Source organism: Ranitomeya imitator, chromosome 2 (genome assembly GCF_032444005.1).
Source record: "Ranitomeya imitator isolate aRanImi1 chromosome 2, aRanImi1.pri, whole genome shotgun sequence".
Taxonomy (NCBI): Eukaryota; Metazoa; Chordata; class Amphibia; order Anura; family Dendrobatidae; genus Ranitomeya; species Ranitomeya imitator.
Genome location: NC_091283.1, coordinates 583,749,426 through 583,771,585, shown reverse-complemented (window position 1 = coordinate 583,771,585; position 22,160 = coordinate 583,749,426). Strand labels below are relative to the sequence as shown.

Below are 22,160 nucleotides of genomic sequence, written 5' to 3'. Positions count from 1 at the left end.
CAAACAGTGTTGCCTCCTAAGTGGACAGTTTGGTTTACTTGGAGTTATATTCTGTTGTTTAAGTGTTCCCTTTATTTTTTTGAGCAGTATATATATATATATATCCCAAATTATTAGAGTTACCGTAGTTAATATTAAGTAATTAATTACTAAGTACATCAATTTACTGATACCTTTTTGCAGGCCTTGTTCAGTAATTAGTATCTTGGCCCCAGGATTTTCTCCATAACAAATAGTGGACAGGGTTAATAGAAGGAAAGCGATACTTGGAACCCACATCATTGTTCTTCAATATCTGGCAAATGAAATACAACACAAAATGATAGAGCATGTAATACAAAAGATTAAATCAGCTTTAATCTTTAATTTTTCCTCTTCCATGATGATAAAGAAGATAGAAGGTGTCCACCTTCCACTGACTTCTATGATTCCAGATAAAACGTATATATATATATATATATATATATATATATATATATATATATATATATATATATATTTACATTTTATCTGGAATCATAGAAGTCAGTGGAAGGTGTCCACCTTCCACTGACTTCTATGATTCCAGATAAAACGTATATATATATATATATATATATATATATATATATATATATTTACGTTTTATCTGGAATCATAGAAGTCAGTGGAAGGTGGACACCTTCAATCTTCATATCTATATATAGATATAGATAGATATAGATATATATAGGTTGTATTGCTAAGTGCCACAAACTATGTGGCATGAATACAGCAAAAATTCCATTGGCTTACTTTTATGTTCTATGACATGAATAATTACTCTGCATCAATTTCTGAAGTTTGACCTAATAAGATATGTTCACATAGTCTTTTGATGAGCATGTTGGTGCAGATTCTGCTTCAAAATCTGTATGGAAAACAATACTGTGAATACGCTCCCTATTGATCATGGCAAACATGGCATGAATCTAACATTTATCTCTCTTCTCTTCATACAGGTATATATTTCATTTATCTATTGCTTTCATCCTTTTTAAAGCCTGAACCCTCATTTCAATCTAAAAGAAAGAACCTGGCACTCAACTTAATGCTCGTGAGATTTTAATGGTAGTAGCCAAAAAAACGTTTCGGTCCTATATCTGGACCTTCATCAGTTACGTACTATGATGAAAAAGTGAATGACTGTAGTGTCATATAAGGCACAGCATGGTCTGCGTCTGGTATTTGCGCAGATAGGTTTAGGCACACAGACTGGACTTATTAACGCTGATAGGTGCTGTGCTTGTGTCCAGACACGGAATCCCCGCTTGTCTCGGGGATTCCGTGTCTGGACACAAGCACAGCACCTATCAGCGTTAATAAGTCCAGTCTGTGTGCCTAAACCTATCTGCGCAAATACCAGACGCAGACCATGCTGTGCCTTATATGACACTACAGTCATTCACTTTTTCATCATAGTACGTAACTGATGAAGGTCCAGATATAGGACCGAAACGTTTTTTTGGCTACTACCATTAAAATCTCACGAGCATTAAGTTGAGTGCCAGGTTCTTTCTTTTAGTATCACATGGTGTGGGAACCTACCTGGGCACCACTAGTAGTAGTGCACACGGCTTTATCTTTGAAATCTCATTTCAATCTAGACAGCATGTATTAATGGTATATATATTTCATTATATTTCATTCATCCATTGCATTCATCCCATTTAAAGCCTTGACCCTCATTTCAAACTGCGCAGCAAGTATTAATAATAAATAACAATAATAATAATCTTTATTTATATAGCGCCAACATATTCCGCAGCGCTTTACAGTTAAACAGTTTCAAACACAACAGTCATAAGTAACGGCGTTAACAATAATATAATGATTAAGCAATTTATGTCTTTCCCTCGTTTGTGCGTTTATCATGTCTACTGGTGTGAATTTTATTACTTTCATTATCCAGAGTGTAGCACGTCAGTTTACTTCATAACTCTGGTTTTTATTTGATCACTGATTATCATGGCTACTTGATTTTTTATTTATTATATTTTCAGTTTCTTTATTTAGTCATATTTTATTATAAAATGTCAGCACTAGTCACTTTATCAACATGTTTACACATTGGGACATTCTAGGTTATTAATTTGACAGAAACAAATATGTCAGTACTTCATCATGCATTTTAATGCTTTGTAAAATCCCTTCCCCTGAATCATTTGAGTTATTTCTTTAATTAATATAATACGTACCGTAAATAGATATTTGTTATGTGTATTGTATGTATATAGATGTTAGATGTTATATGCATTGTTTGTTATATGTTCTATTTTATATAGTAAAACGTGCAAAAAAAGTTTGAAAAAATTAAGAAAAATGCAAATGTTCAAATGTTTTGTCCCATTAAAAATAAAACAATAATAGAAATACACATATTTGCTATTTCTGCATTCGGAAGAGTCCGATGTATCAAAGTATTAAATAAATTTATCCGATTGGTAAATGGTGTAACGAGAAAAAAGTAAAAATGCCAGAATTATATTGTTTTTTTGGATGCTGCAACATTGCAATAAAAGGCGAAAAAGGCGATCAAAACATTGCCTCTACCCCAAAATGGTATCAGTAAAAATTTCAGGGCAGGGAGTAAAAAAATAAGCCCTCACACAGCCCTATATCCTTAAAATTGGAAATATTATGAGTCTCGGAAATTGGAAACACAAGCAAAAGGGTTTTTTTTCTTTTACAAACATCGTCCTTTTTTTTCCTACTTAGATAAAAAGAAAATATACATGTTTGCTGTCTGCGTACTCGTACTGAACTGGAGAATCACATTGCCAGGTCAGATTTACCATATATTAAACATTGTAAATAAAACAAAAACAATTGTGGAATTGCACATTTTTTTGCAATTTCAACGCACTTGGAATTTTTTTTCATGCTTTCCAGTGCATTACATTACACAACGAATTAACGTTTCCCATAAAAAAAACAAGCCCTCAGATGGTTATGTGGACAGAAAAAAAAAACAAAACAAAAAAAAGTCTCTTACAAGAAAGGGAGGAAAAGACAAAAAAAAAAAGAAAATTGGCTGTGGCATGAAGGGGTTAAAAGGATTTCAGATTTGAAATTCATATGAACCTTGCTGATGATGATGAAGATGATGGTCTCATCTTGAAGATTAGTTTTATAAAACTAATGTAATTCATCCATTCTCTTTGTTTCCTGCCTCTGTTTTCTTCTGTTGTTGCTTACTATTCCATGTCATATCTGCCTAGTGATTATTAACTAATTTCATGTTTATTATTGCCCTTTCTCAAATCTACAAACTTACTCTCTTTGACTACATTCCTCTAGAAGACAATCAAATGTAAATGTCTACATCTGGGTACATACCTCTGTGCGATCTACAAGAAAACTCAGATGTTCCTCACTGCAGTATCATCTGCTTCTCATTTGTGAAGCTCACAGGCAGAAAGCTAATAAATGATCATTGCAATGACTGATCTGGTTCTTCTTCTTTATTTTTGGGTGTGTGAATAGGGAGGAGTTAGATGCATGAGACATTACTTTCCTATTTTTAACAATGCTATAAATCTGTAGAAGGTAATGCATATCAAATTTTTGTTTTTAGTTTCACAGTCCCCATTTCAGGCCATACTTAGCTGTTTTTAATTACTTGACTTTTGTAATTCGTTTCTACAGAAGGATTCAGTCTGTTTCAAAAATTGATCATAACTAGTGATGAGCGAGTATACCCAGTGGCGTAACTACCACGGTCGCAGCAGTCGCCACTGCGACCGGGCGCGGGGGAAGTCAGGGGCCCCGGCAGGTCAGATGCACGCCGACACCAGCAAAAAGTTAAAAACTGTTGCCGTGCAGGTGATTCCTCCCGCACGGCAACAGACAGACCGGCCCTCCACCTGACCTGCCGGGCGCACACATCAGATCAGCAGCCGACGCCTGATCTGAAAGGAAGAGCTGAAGATCCTGTGGTGACGTCATCACTATCATAGGGCTTTCACCATTTATCAGCTCCGCCTCCTGATCACATGACGATGACGTCACCACAGGTCCTTCAGCTCTCAGCAGCTCAGTCCTGGTTGTGTGCAGCTCGTGTTCTCTGGTATCAACCAGCAGCAGATTTCCGGTTCCTGCTGTTCTGGTGAGATGTGGAGACAGGGGCAGAATGTGGAGACGGATGGGGCAGAATGTGGAGACGGATGGGGCAGAATGTGGAGACGGATGGGGCAGAATGCGGAGACGGATGGGGCAGAATGTGGAGACGGATGGGGCAGAATGTGGAGACGGATGGGGCAGAATGCGGAGACGGATGGGGCAGAATGGGGAGACGGATGGGGCAGAATGCGGAGACGGATGGGGCAGAATGCGGAGTCGGATGGGGCAGAGTGCGGAGTCGGATGGGGCAGAGTGCGGAGTCGGATGGGGCAGAGTGAGGAGTCGGATGGGGCAGAGTGAGGAGTCGGATGGGGCAGAGTGCGGAGTCGGATGGGGCAGAGTGAGGAGTCGGATGGGGCAGAGTGAGGAGTCGGATGGGGCAGAGTGAGGAGTCGGATGGGGCAGAGTGAGGAGTCGGATGGGGCAGAGTGAGGAGTCGGATGGGGCAGAGTGAGGAATCTGATGGGGCAGAGTGCGGAGTCTGATGGGGCAGAGTGCGGAGTCTGCTGGGGCAGAGTGCGGAGTCTGATGGGGCAGAGTGCGGAGTCTGATGGGGCAGAGTGCGGAGTCTGATGGGGCAGAGTGCGGAGTCAGATGGGGCAGAGTGCGGAGTCGGATGGGGCAGGAGCATGGGCAGGATGTGGATTTGGGTGAAAAATATTTTGGCGGGGGGGGCCCCATTTGAAAGTTCGCACCGGGGCCCATAACTTTGTAGTTACGCCACTGAGTATACCTGTTGCTCGGGTTTTCCCGAGCACGCTCTGGTGGTTTCCGAGTATTTGTAACTGCTCGGAGATTTAGTTTTTGTTGACTCAGCTGCATGATTTACGGCTGCTAGCCAGCCTGAGTACATGTGGGGGTTGCCTGTTTGCTAGGGAATCCCCACATGTATTCAAGCTGTCCAGCAGCCGCAAATCATGCAGTTGCGGCAAGGAAAATTAAATCTCTCAGCACTAACAAATACTCGGAGATCACCCGAGCGTGCTCGGGAAAACCCGAGCAACGAGTATACTCGCTCATCACTAAATTTATAACCAAAAGGAGAGAACAGCCGCAATCAAAGAGTCTTTTTCGATTGCAAAAAGAAACACTTGTGTTTATTTCATATGCAAAAGATGTTCACCACAGACAAAAATAAGTGAAAACTAGGTAGCAAGGTAACGTTTTGACCCCGCTCCGGGTCTTTGTCAAACCTCTCTGAAAAAGTAAACATACGAAAATTAGTGTGCTGTACAAAATATACATGTGAAAACACAAAAGAGAATAGTAAAACCAAAAACACTCAGTTTGAAAAAATGTTGCAGTAATCCGCAAGTGCTAGTAAAAGATGTAAAAAACAGGGTATTTGGTTGATACGTTTTTTGCAAAAAATGTATACTAAGCTGCTCTACCAATCTTCACGGTATACCCTTATCAGAGCAGTCCTAACTAATGTATGCAATCCCTATCTGATGTATTTAAAAACCTGATCATCTGTATATAACCTGTGTGAACAGGGTTCAGAGAGGAAAAATCCATGTGTGCATACAGGGTAGAACAGCTTTTGTGCAGATAGCCCAAGAGGAGTGGTGGAACTCCCCAGTCTTGTAGACACAAGAGAACAATTATGGAAACAGGAACACATGGGCTACTTGCACAGTGAACAAGTCTGTATGATCATGTTCACACACCACCAAGAAACCTGAAAACACAAAAGAGAATAGTAAAACCAAAAACACTCAGTTTGAAAAAATGTTGCAGTAATCCGCAAGTGCTAGTAAAAGATGTAAAAAACAGGGTATTTGGTTGATACGTTTTTTGCAAAAAATGTATACTAAGCTGCTCTACCAATCTTCACGGTATACCCTTATCAGAGCAGTCCTAACTAATGTATGCAATCCCTATCTGATGTATTTAAAAACCTGATCATCTGTATATAACCTGTGTGAACAGGGTTCAGAGAGGAAAAATCCATGTGTGCATACAGGGTAGAACAGCTTTTGTGCAGATAGCCCAAGAGGAGTGGTGGAACTCCCCAGTCTTGTAGACACAAGAGAACAATTATGGAAACAGGAACACATGGGCTACTTGCACAGTGAACAAGTCTGTATGATCATGTTCACACACCACCAAGAAACCTGAAAACACAAAAGAGAATAGTAAAACCAAAAACACTCAGTTTGAAAAAATGTTGCAGTAATCCGCAAGTGCTAGTAAAAGATGTAAAAAACAGGGTATTTGGTTGATACGTTTTTTGCAAAAAATGTATACTAAGCTGCTCTACCAATCTTCACGGTATACCCTTATCAGAGCAGTCCTAACTAATGTATGCAATCCCTATCTGATGTATTTAAAAACCTGATCATCTGTATATAACCTGTGTGAACAGGGTTCAGAGAGGAAAAATCCATGTGTGCATACAGGGTAGAACAGCTTTTGTGCAGATAGCCCAAGAGGAGTGGTGGAACTCCCCAGTCTTGTAGACACAAGAGAACAATTATGGAAACAGGAACACATGGGCTACTTGCACAGTGAACAAGTCTGTATGATCATGTTCACACACCACCAAGAAACCTGAAAACACAAAAGAGAATAGTAAAACCAAAAACACTCAGTTTGAAAAAATGTTGCAGTAATCCGCAAGTGCTAGTAAAAGATGTAAAAAACAGGGTATTTGGTTGATACGTTTTTTGCAAAAAATGTATACTAAGCTGCTCTACCAATCTTCACGGTATACCCTTATCAGAGCAGTCCTAACTAATGTATGCAATCCCTATCTGATGTATTTAAAAACCTGATCATCTGTATATAACCTGTGTGAACAGGGTTCAGAGAGGAAAAATCCATGTGTGCATACAGGGTAGAACAGCTTTTGTGCAGATAGCCCAAGAGGAGTGGTGGAACTCCCCAGTCTTGTAGACACAAGAGAACAATTATGGAAACAGGAACACATGGGCTACTTGCACAGTGAACAAGTCTGTATGATCATGTTCACACACCACCAAGAAACCTGAAAACACAAAAGAGAATAGTAAAACCAAAAACACTCAGTTTGAAAAAATGTTGCAGTAATCCGCAAGTGCTAGTAAAAGATGTAAAAAACAGGGTATTTGGTTGATACGTTTTTTGCAAAAAATGTATACTAAGCTGCTCTACCAATCTTCACGGTATACCCTTATCAGAGCAGTCCTAACTAATGTATGCAATCCCTATCTGATGTATTTAAAAACCTGATCATCTGTATATAACCTGTGTGAACAGGGTTCAGAGAGGAAAAATCCATGTGTGCATACAGGGTAGAACAGCTTTTGTGCAGATAGCCCAAGAGGAGTGGTGGAACTCCCCAGTCTTGTAGACACAAGAGAACAATTATGGAAACAGGAACACATGGGCTACTTGCACAGTGAACAAGTCTGTATGATCATGTTCACACACCACCAAGAAACCTGAAAACACAAAAGAGAATAGTAAAACCAAAAACACTCAGTTTGAAAAAATGTTGCAGTAATCCGCAAGTGCTAGTAAAAGATGTAAAAAACAGGGTATTTGGTTGATACGTTTTTTGCAAAAAATGTATACTAAGCTGCTCTACCAATCTTCACGGTATACCCTTATCAGAGCAGTCCTAACTAATGTATGCAATCCCTATCTGATGTATTTAAAAACCTGATCATCTGTATATAACCTGTGTGAACAGGGTTCAGAGAGGAAAAATCCATGTGTGCATACAGGGTAGAACAGCTTTTGTGCAGATAGCCCAAGAGGAGTGGTGGAACTCCCCAGTCTTGTAGACACAAGAGAACAATTATGGAAACAGGAACACATGGGCTACTTGCACAGTGAACAAGTCTGTATGATCATGTTCACACACCACCAAGAAACCTGAAAACACAAAAGAGAATAGTAAAACCAAAAACACTCAGTTTGAAAAAATGTTGCAGTAATCCGCAAGTGCTAGTAAAAGATGTAAAAAACAGGGTATTTGGTTGATACGTTTTTTGCAAAAAATGTATACTAAGCTGCTCTACCAATCTTCACGGTATACCCTTATCAGAGCAGTCCTAACTAATATATGCAATCCCTATCTGATGTATTTAAAAACCTGATCATCTGTATACAGTTAGGGCCAGAAATATTTGGACAGTGACACAAGTTTTGTTATTTTAGCTGTTTACAAAAACATGTTCAGAAATACAATTATATATATAATATGGGCTGAAAGTGCACACTCCCAGCTGCAATATGATAGTTTCCACATCCAAATCGGAGAAAGGGTTTAGGAATCATAGCTCTGTAATGCATAGCGTCCTCTTTTTCAAGGGACCAAAAGTAATTGGACAATGGACTCTAAGGGCTGCAATTAACTCTGAAGGCGTCTCCCTCGTTAACCTGTAATCAATGAAGTAGTTAAAAGGTCAGGGGTGGATTCCAGGTGTGTGGTTTTGCATTTGGAAGCTGTTGCTGTGAGCAGACAACATGCGGTCAAAGGAACTCTCAATTGAGGTGAAGCAGAACATCCTGAGGCTGAAAAAAAAGAAAAAATCCATCAGAGAGATAGCAGACATGCTTGGAGTAGCAAAATCAACAGTTGGGTACATTCTGAGAAAAAAGGAATTGACTGGTGAGCTTGGGAACTCAAAAAGGCCTGGGCGTCCACGGATGACAACAGTGGTGGATGATCGCCGCGTACTTAATTTGGTGAAGAAGAACCCGTTCACAATATCAACTGAAGTCCAGAACACTCTCAGTGAAGTAGGTGTATCTGTCTCTAAGTCAACAGTAAAGAGAAGACTCCATGACAGTAAATACAAAGGGTTCACATCTAGATGCAAACCATTCATCAATACCAAAAATAGACAGGCCAGAGTTAAATTTGCAGAAAAACACCTCAAGAAGCCAGCTCAGTTCTGGAAAAGTATTCTATGGACAGATGAGACAAAGATCAACCTGTACCAGAATGATGGGAAGAAAAAAGTTTGGAGAAGAAAGGGAACGGCACATGATCCAAGGCACACCACATCCTCTGTAAAACATGGTGGAGGCAACGTGATGGCATGGGCATGCATGGATTTCAATGGCACTGGGTCACTTGTGTTTACTGATGACATAAGAGCAGACAAGAGTAGCCGGATGAATTCTGAAGTGTACCGGGATATACTTTCAGCCCAGATTCAGCCAAATGCTGCAAAGTTGATTGGACGGCGCTTCATAGTACAGATGGACAATGACCCCAAGCATACAGCCAAAGCTACCCAGGAGTTCATGAGTGCCAAAAAGTGGAACATTCTGCAATGGCCAAGTCAATCTCCAGATCTAAACCCAATTGAGCATGCATTTCACTTGCTCAAATCCAGACTTAAGACGGAAAGACCCACAAACAAGCAAGACCTGAAGGCTGCGGCTGTAAAGGCCTGGCAAAGCATTAAGAAGGAGGAAACCCAGCGTTTGGTGATGTCCATGGGTTCCAGACTTAAGGCAGTGATTGCCTCCAAAGGATTTGCAACAAAATATTGAAAATAAAAATATTTTGTTTGGGTTATGTTTATTTGTCCAATTACTTTTGACCTCCTAAAATGTGGAGTGTTTGTAAAGAAATGTGTACAATTCCTACATTTTCTATCAGATATTTTTGTTCAACCCTTCAAATTAAACGTTACAATCTGCACTTGAATTCTGTTGTAGAGGTTTCATTTCAAATCCAATGTGGTGGCATGCAGAGCCCAACTCGCGAAAATTGTGTCACTGTCCAAATATTTCTGGCCCTAACTGTATAACCTGTGTGAACAGGGTTCAGAGAGGAAAAATCCATGTGTGCATACAGGGTAGAACAGCTTTTGTGTAGATAGCCCAAGAGGAGTGGTGGAACTCCCCAGTCTTGTAGACACAAGAGAACAATTATGGAAACAGGAACACATGGGCTACTTGCACAGTGAACAAGTCTGTATGATCATGTTCACACACCACCAAGAAACCTGAAAACACAAAAGAGAATAGTAAAACCATAAACACTCAGTTTGAAAAAATGTTGCAGTAATCCGCAAGTGCTCGTAAAAGATGTAAAAAACAGGGTATTTGGTTGATACGTTTTTTGCAAAAAATGTATACTAAGTTGCTCTACCAATCTTCACGGTATACCCTTATCAGAGCAGTCCTAACTAATGTATGCAATCCCTATCTGATGTATTTAAAAACCTGATCATCTGTATATAACCTGTGTGAACAGGGTTCAGAGAGGAAAAATCCATGTGTGCATACAGGGTAGAACAGCTTTTGTGCAGATAGCCCAAGAGGAGTGGTGGAACTCCCCAGTCTTGTAGACACAAGAGAACAATTATGGAAACAGGAACACATGGGCTACTTGCACAGTGAACAAGTCTGTATGATCATGTTCACACACCACCAAGAAACCTGAAAACACAAAAGAGAATAGTAAAACCAAAGACACTCAGTTTGAAAAAATGTTGCAGTAATCCGCAAGTGCTAGTAAAAGATGTAAAAAACAGGGTATTTGGTTGATACGTTTTTTGCAAAAAATGTATACTAAGCTGCTCTACCAATCTTCACGGTATACCCTTATCAGAGCAGTCCTAACTAATGTATGCAATCCCTATCTGATGTATTTAAAAACCTGATCATCTGTATATAACCTGTGTGAACAGGGTTCAGAGAGGAAAAATCCATGTGTGCATACAGGGTAGAACAGCTTTTGTGCAGATAGCCCAAGAGGAGTGGTGGAACTCCCCAGTCTTGTAGACACAAGAGAACAATTATGGAAACAGGAACACATGGGCTACTTGCACAGTGAACAAGTCTGTATGATCATGTTCACACACCACCAAGAAACCTGAAAACACAAAAGAGAATAGTAAAACCAAAAACACTCAGTTTGAAAAAATGTTGCAGTAATCCGCAAGTGCTAGTAAAGATGTAAAAAACAGGGTATTTGGTTGATACGTTTTTTGCAAAAAATGTATACTAAGCTGCTCTACCAATCTTCACGGTATACCCTTATCAGAGCAGTCCTAACTAATGTATGCAATCCCTATCTGATGTATTTAAAAACCTGATCATCTGTATATAACCTGTGTGAACAGGGTTCAGAGAGGAAAAATCCATGTGTGCATACAGGGTAGAACAGCTTTTGTGCAGATAGCCCAAGAGGAGTGGTGGAACTCCCCAGTCTTGTAGACACAAGAAAACAATTATGGAAACAGGAACACATGGGCTACTTGCACAGTGAACAAGTCTGTATGATCATGTTCACACACCACCAAGAAACCTGAAAACACAAAAGAGAATAGTAAAACCAAAAACACTCAGTTTGAAAAAATGTTGCAGTAATCCGCAAGTGCTAGTAAAAGATGTAAAAAACAGGGTATTTGGTTGATACGTTTTTTGCAAAAAATGTATACTAAGCTGCTCTACCAATCTTCACGGTATACCCTTATCAGAGCAGTCCTAACTAATGTATGCAATCCCTATCTGATGTATTTAAAAACCTGATCATCTGTATATAACCTGTGTGAACAGGGTTCAGAGAGGAAAAATCCATGTGTGCATACAGGGTAGAACAGCTTTTGTGCAGATAGCCCAAGAGGAGTGGTGGAACTCCCCAGTCTTGTAGACACAAGAGAACAATTATGGAAACAGGAACACATGGGCTACTTGCACAGTGAACACGTCTGTATGATCATGTTCACACACCACCAAGAAACCTGAAAACACAAAAGAGAATAGTAAAACCAAAAACACTCAGTTTGAAAAAATGTTGCAGTAATCCGCAAGTGCTAGTAAAAGATGTAAAAAACAGGGTATTTGGTTGATACGTTTTTTGCAAAAAATGTATACTAAGCTGCTCTACCAATCTTCACGGTATACCCTTATCAGAGCAGTCCTAACTAATGTATGCAATCCCTATCTGATGTATTTAAAAACCTGATCATCTGTATATAACCTGTGTGAACAGGGTTCAGAGAGGAAAATGGAGAGGATAATTGTTCTCTGGTGTCTACAAGACTGGGGAGTTCCACCACTCCTCTTGGGCTATCTGCACAAAAGCTGTTCTACCCTGTATGCACACATGGATTTTTCCTCTCTGAACCCTGTTCACACAGGTTATATACAGATGATCAGGTTTTTAAATACATCAGATAGGGATTGCATACATTAGTTAGGACTTCTCTGATAAGGGTATACCGTGAAGATTGGTAGAGCAGCTTAGTATACATTTTTTGCAAAAAACGTATCAACCAAATACCCTGTTTTTTACATCTTTTACTAGCACTTGCGGATTACTGCAACATTTTTTCAAACTGAGTGTTTTTGGTTTTACTATTCTCTTTTGTGTTTTCAGGTTTCTTGGTGGTGTGTGAACATGATCATACAGACTTGTTCACTGTGCAAGTAGCCCATGTGTTCCTGTTTCCATAATTGTTCTCTTGTGTCTACAAGACTGGGGAGTTCCACCACTCCTCTTGGGCTATCTGCACAAAAGCTGTTCTACCCTGTATGCACACATGGATTTTTCCTCTCTGAACCCTGTTCACACAGGTTATATACAGATGATCAGGTTTTTAAATACATCAGATAGGGATTGCATACATTAGTTAGGACTGCTCTGATAAGGGTATACCGTGAAGATTGGTAGAGCAGCTTAGTATACATTTTTTGCAAAAAACGTATCAACCAAATACCCTGTTTTTTACATCTTTTACTAGCACTTGCGGATTACTGCAACATTTTTTCAAACTGAGTGTTTTTGGTTTTACTATTCTCTTTTGTGTTTTCAGGTTTCTTGGTGGTGTGTGAACATGATCATACAGACTTGTTCACTGTGCAAGTAGCCCATGTGTTCCTGTTTCCATAATTGTTCTCTTGTGTCTACAAGACTGGGGAGTTCCACCACTCCTCTTGGGCTATCTGCACAAAAGCTGTTCTACCCTGTATGCACACATGGATTTTTCCTCTCTGAACCCTGTTCACACAGGTTATATACAGATGATCAGGTTTTTAAATACATCAGATAGGGATTGCATACATTAGTTAGGACTGCTCTGATAAGGGTATACCGTGAAGATTGGTAGAGCAGCTTAGTATACATTTTTTGCAAAAAACGTATCAACCAAATACCCTGTTTTTTACATCTTTTACTAGCACTTGCGGATTACTGCAACATTTTTTCAAACTGAGTGTCTTTGGTTTTACTATTCTCTTTTGTGTTTTCAGGTTTCTTGGTGGTGTGTGAACATGATCATACAGACTTGTTCACTGTGCAAGTAGCCCATGTGTTCCTGTTTCCATAATTGTTCTCTTGTGTCTACAAGACTGGGGAGTTCCACCACTCCTCTTGGGCTATCTGCACAAAAGCTGTTCTACCCTGTATGCACACATGGATTTTTCCTCTCTGAACCCTGTTCACACAGGTTATATACAGATGATCAGGTTTTTAAATACATCAGATAGGGATTGCATACATTAGTTAGGACTGCTCTGATAAGGGTATACCGTGGAGATTGGTAGAGCAACTTAGTATACATTTTTTGCAAAAAACGTATCAACCAAATACCCTGTTTTTTACATCTTTTACTAGCACTTGCGGATTACTGCAACATTTTTTCAAACTGAGTGTTTATGGTTTTACTATTCTCTTTTGTGTTTTCAGGTTTCTTGGTGGTGTGTGAACATGATCATACAGACTTGTTCACTGTGCAAGTAGCCCATGTGTTCCTGTTTCCATAATTGTTCTCTTGTGTCTACAAGACTGGGGAGTTCCACCACTCCTCTTGGGCTATCTACACAAAAGCTGTTCTACCCTGTATGCACACATGGATTTTTCCTCTCTGAACCCTGTTCACACAGGTTATATACAGATGATCAGGTTTTTAAATACATCAGATAGGGATTGCATACATTAGTTAGGACTGCTCTGATAAGGGTATACCGTGAAGATTGGTAGAGCAGCTTAGTATACATTTTTTGCAAAAAACGTATCAACCAAATACCCTGTTTTTTACATCTTTTACTAGCACTTGCGGATTACTGCAACATTTTTTCAAACTGAGTGTTTTTGGTTTTACTATTCTCTTTTGTGTTTTCAGGTTTCTTGGTGGTGTGTGAACATGATCATACAGACTTGTTCACTGTGCAAGTAGCCCATGTGTTCCTGTTTCCATAATTGTTCTCTTGTGTCTACAAGACTGGGGAGTTCCACCACTCCTCTTGGGCTATCTGCACAAAAGCTGTTCTACCCTGTATGCACACATGGATTTTTCCTCTCTGAACCCTGTTCACACAGGTTATATACAGATGATCAGGTTTTTAAATACATCAGATAGGGATTGCATACATTAGTTAGGACTGCTCTGATAAGGGTATACCGTGAAGATTGGTAGAGCAGCTTAGTATACATTTTTTGCAAAAAACGTATCAACCAAATACCCTGTTTTTTACATCTTTTACTAGCACTTGCGGATTACTGCAACATTTTTTCAAACTGAGTGTTTTTGGTTTTACTATTCTCTTTTGTGTTTTCAGGTTTCTTGGTGGTGTGTGAACATGATCATACAGACTTGTTCACTGTGCAAGTAGCCCATGTGTTCCTGTTTCCATAATTGTTCTCTTGTGTCTACAAGACTGGGGAGTTCCACCACTCCTCTTGGGCTATCTGCACAAAAGCTGTTCTACCCTGTATGCACACATGGATTTTTCCTCTCTGAACCCTGTTCACACAGGTTATATACAGATGATCAGGTTTTTAAATACATCAGATAGGGATTGCATACATTAGTTAGGACTTCTCTGATAAGGGTATACCGTGAAGATTGGTAGAGCAGCTTAGTATACATTTTTTGCAAAAAACGTATCAACCAAATACCCTGTTTTTTACATCTTTTACTAGCACTTGCGGATTACTGCAACATTTTTTCAAACTGAGTGTTTTTGGTTTTACTATTCTCTTTTGTGTTTTCAGGTTTCTTGGTGGTGTGTGAACATGATCATACAGACTTGTTCACTGTGCAAGTAGCCCATGTGTTCCTGTTTCCATAATTGTTCTCTTGTGTCTACAAGACTGGGGAGTTCCACCACTCCTCTTGGGCTATCTGCACAAAAGCTGTTCTACCCTGTATGCACACATGGATTTTTCCTCTCTGAACCCTGTTCACACAGGTTATATACAGATGATCAGGTTTTTAAATACATCAGATAGGGATTGCATACATTAGTTAGGACTGCTCTGATAAGGGTATACCGTGAAGATTGGTAGAGCAGCTTAGTATACATTTTTTGCAAAAAACGTATCAACCAAATACCCTGTTTTTTACATCTTTTACTAGCACTTGCGGATTACTGCAACATTTTTTCAAACTGAGTGTTTTTGGTTTTACTATTCTCTTTTGTGTTTTCAGGTTTCTTGGTGGTGTGTGAACATGATCATACAGACTTGTTCACTGTGCAAGTAGCCCATGTGTTCCTGTTTCCATAATTGTTCTCTTGTGTCTACAAGACTGGGGAGTTCCACCACTCCTCTTGGGCTATCTGCACAAATGCTGTTCTACCCTGTATGCACACATGGATTTTTCCTCTCTGAACCCTGTTCACACAGGTTATATACAGATGATCAGGTTTTTAAATACATCAGATAGGGATTGCATACATTAGTTAGGACTGCTCTGATAAGGGTATACCGTGAAGATTGGTAGAGCAGCTTAGTATACATTTTTTGCAAAAAACGTATCAACCAAATACCCTGTTTTTTACATCTTTTACTAGCACTTGCGGATTACTGCAACATTTTTTCAAACTGAGTGTCTTTGGTTTTACTATTCTCTTTTGTGTTTTCAGGTTTCTTGGTGGTGTGTGAACATGATCATACAGACTTGTTCACTGTGCAAGTAGCCCATGTGTTCCTGTTTCCATAATTGTTCTCTTGTGTCTACAAGACTGGGGAGTTCCACCACTCCTCTTGGGCTATCTGCACAAAAGCTGTTCTACCCTGTATGCACACATGGATTTTTCCTCTCTGAACCCTGTTCACACAGGTTATATACAGATGATCAGGTTTTTAAATACATCAGATAGGGATTGCATACATTAGTTAGGACTGCTCTGATAAGGGTATACCGTGAAGATTGGTAGAGCAACTTAGTATACATTTTTTGCAAAAAACGTATCAACCAAATACCCTGTTTTTTACATCTTTTACTAGCACTTGCGGATTACTGCAACATTTTTTCAAACTGAGTGTTTATGGTTTTACTATTCTCTTTTGTGTTTTCAGGTTTCTTGGTGGTGTGTGAACATGATCATACAGACTTGTTCACTGTGCAAGTAGCCCATGTGTTCCTGTTTCCATAATTGTTCTCTTGTGTCTACAAGACTGGGGAGTTCCACCACTCCTCTTGGGCTATCTACACAAAAGCTGTTCTACCCTGTATGCACACATGGATTTTTCCTCTCTGAACCCTGTTCACACAGGTTATATACAGATGATCAGGTTTTTAAATACATCAGATAGGGATTGCATACATTAGTTAGGACTGCTCTGATAAGGGTATACCGTGAAGATTGGTAGAGCAGCTTAGTATACATTTTTTGCAAAAAACGTATCAACCAAATACCCTGTTTTTTACATCTTTTACTAGCACTTGCGGATTACTGCAACATTTTTTCAAACTGAGTGTTTTTGGTTTTACTATTCTCTTTTGTGTTTTCAGGTTTCTTGGTGGTGTGTGAACATGATCATACAGACTTGTTCACTGTGCAAGTAGCCCATGTGTTCCTGTTTCCATAATTGTTCTCTTGTGTCTACAAGACTGGGGAGTTCCACCACTCCTCTTGGGCTATCTGCACAAAAGCTGTTCTACCCTGTATGCACACATGGATTTTTCCTCTCTGAACCCTGTTCACACAGGTTATATACAGATGATCAGGTTTTTAAATACATCAGATAGGGATTGCATACATTAGTTAGGACTGCTCTGATAAGGGTATACCGTGAAGATTGGTAGAGCAGCTTAGTATACATTTTTTGCAAAAAACGTATCAACCAAATACCCTGTTTTTTACATCTTTTACTAGCACTTGCGGATTACTGCAACATTTTTTCAAACTGAGTGTTTTTGGTTTTACTATTCTCTTTTGTGTTTTCAGGTTTCTTGGTGGTGTGTGAACATGATCATACAGACTTGTTCACTGTGCAAGTAGCCCATGTGTTCCTGTTTCCATAATTGTTCTCTTGTGTCTACAAGACTGGGGAGTTCCACCACTCCTCTTGGGCTATCTGCACAAAAGCTGTTCTACCCTGTATGCACACATGGATTTTTCCTCTCTGAACCCTGTTCACACAGGTTATATACAGATGATCAGGTTTTTAAATACATCAGATAGGGATTGCATACATTAGTTAGGACTGCTCTGATAAGGGTATACCGTGAAGATTGGTAGAGCAGCTTAGTATACATTTTTTGCAAAAAACGTATCAACCAAATACCCTGTTTTTTACATCTTTTACTAGCACTTGCGGATTACTGCAACATTTTTTCAAACTGAGTGTTTTTGGTTTTACTATTCTCTTTTGTGTTTTCAGGTTTCTTGGTGGTGTGTGAACATGATCATACAGACTTGTTCACTGTGCAAGTAGCCCATGTGTTCCTGTTTCCAAAATATACATGTGAGTATAGCACATGATAATCACTTACAAAAGACTAAAACAAAATGTAAAAAACAATATTCAAAATCAATCGTTCCTAAAGACATGGCCATTTGAACACAATACACTATTAAAGCAATCAATGTATCTTTCAGATAACTTATAAGTTACACAAGAGTTGCTCCGGAAATTACGGTAATCAGCAACAGAGCATACTAAGTCTTTAGGTGTGGGTACACCTTGACCCTGGTGGGATGGCTATTACGTATTTTTTTTGCACAAAAATGGTGTTTACTAAGTAACTTATTTATTTATATTAACTATTGCTTTCACTTATTTACTGACAGCATGGTATATGTTCATTTTGTTCCAGCTTAAACTCAAGTTCATTTTTTTTCGTTTTAGACCCGCTGTCTATTATACATAGTTCCCACCAGGTTATTGTTCAGTGAAAAGATTTTTATTGCTGTTTGGTGGTCTCCCTCATTGAACTTTTCAACACCAGGTCCTTGCCAGCCGAAGTGTCCGGCATCATGCTGCCTGCAAGAATATGGCTTCCCCATAGACGAAGCCCACACACCCAGCTAGTACCCCAATCTTCCATGTAGAGTTCCGGGGCGTGAAAGATGTGTACCTTGTCCACGACTACGGCTCTGAGCTACGTTACATCAACATGCCATGCAGTGTAAAACCATGGGAAGAAATTAGTTGAATACAAATGCTGCTGGCAAAATACTAGACTGGCTCCATTATTGGTAATTATGTTATGCTGTGTGCATGTGGGTGGGGGAAGCTAGTGAAGTTTTTTCTTTTTAAAAAAAACATTGTGGAAAAATCAGAAATGTTCTAAGATATGATGTAAAAATTATGAACTTGTGTAGCCCTAGCTGTAGACTGTAATGTTGTCTTAATAGCCTCATCTTGTGCATATAGAGACAGAGCAGACTGTAGATCTTAAATGGGAGACTTTATGTCTTGTGGGGCATAAACAAGCTGAACTAGAGCGGGTGAAGAGAAGAGCGACCAAAGTTATTAAGGGAATGAGTGGACTGCAATATCAAAACAGCTTATCAAACTTGGGGTTATTCAATTTGGAAAAACAAAGCGTCAGGGGTGAACAATTTACAATGTTCAAATACATGAAAGGATGGTAGATCTTTTTATATTTAGCAATGTTCAAAGAAAAAATATCGGCACAGTCAATATATAAAAATTCCCTGGAAGGATGAGTATATAGCGGCTAATCGAACAGTGTTTGGTGCTCTGCATAAAGAACTTAAATGTGCAATATTGAAGAAAAAAAGATGTGGCACTCACCAGTTCGAATTAACGTGAAAAAGTCCTTTATTCCATTCCTTGGGATTAGGATTAAAACATGATGTGTAGGTTACAGAGGTATGCAGGAAAAGGCAGAGTGGACAACGGCCGTTTGTGTAATAACGCTTCAACGAGTCCAGGTGTCAATAATAATAGGACTTTTTCACATTAATTCGAATTTTTTCTTTCAATATTGCACTTTTTATACTTAGGCCTACAACGATGATAAGGGGAAATCATCCGCAACATGATGTTGTAATGGTTGATTCAGTGAAAAAGTTGATGGAGGGCCTGATTGCCTTTCTTGTTAAAATAATTATATAGGTTTTTGACTCTGGATCAACACCTTAGGTTATAGGCTGATTTCAGTGGATTTACAGTCCTGCTCATCGTTATTGGCACCCATGAAGTGTAAGTACATAATGTGGAATATCTCCTGAAAAAATAAATCAAGTGAAACAGTTTTTTTTTGTATAGAGCACTCGTGTTAAATGATAAACAATAATTTAAAACAAAAAACAATGGGAGGGAAAAATATAAAAAACTGAAGCTTGCTGTGACACTGGTATTAGTAGAAGAAAAAATACCGCACACTCGGAACTGGTATGATGCAAAAAGGTATATGCCAGATTTATTCAAGAAAACAAGTCAACAATTGCCACTGTGATACTTTGTAGATAGAAACCCGACGTTTCGACCCTCATGGGTCTTATTCATGGGGTTACTAGGAAAGCAAATAAACAGTATAAGTAGCTGTTTGTGACATAACATTATACGTAAAAGAAAACAAATAAGAACAAAAAAGACAAAATAAAAAACATACAAAAAAATATAAAATATAATATGTACAATATATATGGCAACCAGAGGTGATGAAGGTAATACTGTCCGGAGCAGCGAAAAGTAAGCCTGTAGCTAAGAGGTAATTCTAGTACATCAGTTAACCACTGTTTAGGAGAAATATAATGTTTACCTTAACTCTTTTGATACACAGACATAGGAGTGGCAGTGATAGAAGGCAAGACAATGGTCCTTTCAAGGCATAACCTGTCATTATAACAAAATATCAACATTACAAAGTGTATATGCATTCAGACAGCCTAAGTCCTGTATGAGTATGGGGGATGGGAGGGAAGAAAGTGTGTTCCAGACACGTTTGGTGACGAAGATTATGCAATAGCCCCAGTAAAATGTGAAGGAATAGTAAAATGGGGTATAGAATCTAATGGGGTGTGTCCTAAGTGGTCCCGAGTACCCCTAGGGCAGCGTACGTGGGATAAGTATGGCTGTGAAGAGAACCCACAACAGGAGAAACCCCAGATGTATAGAGGAATATGTTATGGATACCTTATAGTAAGTCCAATAATTGCTCCTGTGGTGTAGGTAGAGGGGTCCTGTTTAGGGTGAGCCGCAGCATATAAAGATGTCCTGCAGGTAATATGAGCTGAATGGATTATACTACCAAATGGCTAAACAGTGGTTAACGGATGTACTAGAATTACCTCTTAGCTACAGGCTTACTTTTCGCTGCTCCGGACAGTATTACCTTCATCACCTCTGGTTGCCTTATATATATTGTACATATTATATTTTGGTGTATGTTTATTATTTTGTCTTTTTTGTTCTTATTTGTTTTCTTTTACGTATAATGTTATGTCACAAACAGCTACTTATACTGTTTATTTGCTTTCCTAGTAACCCCATGAATAAGACTCGGGAGGGTCGAAACGTCGGGTTTCTATCTACGAATTATCACAGTGGCAATTGTTGACTTGTTTTCTTGAATAAATCTGGCATATACCTTTTTGCATCATACCAGTTGTTAGGACTGGCGGAACGCACCAAGACAGATGGTATAGATGCGTCGCAGTCCGGGGTCCACCGTGCAGGTGAAAACCTGCTGCTAGCAATTAGCAGACTATATGGCGGTACACTAGAGTATACACGCGTGGGTTAACCTCACCCAGCGTGAAAGAAGCAATCCTGTTAAGGCACAGGACCGCGGTACCGCACCTATAGCGCGAGCAAGTAGTCAGCGAACTCAACCCCAACTGGGATTGAAGTCCGATTAGACCCTTGCTGGCGCAACACCGCAACTGGGTGTGAAATGAAACAGAAGAGCATGCAGTGCCGCACTGACGAACGCCACTAACCACCCAAGCTTGGGTAAGGAAAGCACAGAGGAAGTGCACGGCGCCGTACTGGCGGTCACAGCAACTGGACGCTATAATGTGTGACTAGTGCTGTAGGATAAGTCGGGCGCTAGGTAGCAGCCATACACCTTCCGCGAACAGTCATACTATAGGGTAGGGGTATCCAAGGATGACTTGCACTCACAACATACACACATTAGCAATTGTTTGACAATACTAGCGCATGGCCGTGCGGTCATGCGCAGTTTATATAGCAGCAGCACAGGAAGTGGCCACAGCACTTTTGCCCTTCTAGGACCTGCCAAGAGGACCAATGGAATGTGCTGCAGAGCCTGAGCACATGACCCTCGATCTCCAACAGGAGACCTTACGCTGGGCATGCTCAGTACGTGCAGACAAGGACTTAGTCACAGAGAAGTCCGCTCGCTGCTGACCAGCACAGACTTTAATAGCAGAGACTGGAGAAGCAGCAGTAACTGTCAGAACAGAGTGAGAATGAGCAATACGCTGGGACCGACGTCCTTGCTGAGCAGACTCCACTGCGGCTGGACAAGAATGGGAGACCGCAGCGGAGGTGGCCCGAGATTCCCCCTGTGCAGAAGCGGGAACTCGACCCCTAACATTACCCCCCCTCCTAGGGCCCTCCCCTCCTTGGGCCTCGCTACGTTCGAAGGCAGCAATGAGCTGCGGAGCCCGAATGTGCTCAGCAGGCTCCCAGGACCTATCCTCAGGGCCGTAACCCTTCCAGTCCACCCAAAAAGATTTTTTGCCACGTACCACCTTGCACCCCAAGATAGCGTTCACCTCGAAATCGTCCGTAGACGAACCCGACGTCCCGGCAGATGACTCAGAAGACCGAGACATGTATACGGGCTTAAGGAGGGACACATGAAAGGTGTCGGTGATACCAAGGCGTGGAGGAA

The 22,160-nt window shown here is 40.0% G+C and overlaps 1 protein-coding gene across 1 annotated transcript in view; it reads right to left on the bottom strand.

The window, feature by feature from the left end:
* Positions 1-3,450, bottom strand: part of LOC138665087 (BPI fold-containing family C protein-like) — a 41,262-nt gene extending 37,812 nt beyond the window's left edge. The window contains exons 1-2 of the mRNA XM_069752259.1: positions 3,358-3,450; positions 174-295 (exon numbers count right to left, since the gene is read on the bottom strand). Coding sequence (XP_069608360.1) covers positions 174-282 — 109 coding nt within the window. The 5' untranslated portion in view covers positions 283-295; positions 3,358-3,450. The remainder of the gene's footprint in view (positions 1-173; positions 296-3,357) is intronic.
* Positions 3,451-22,160: the final 18,710 nt, after the last annotated feature.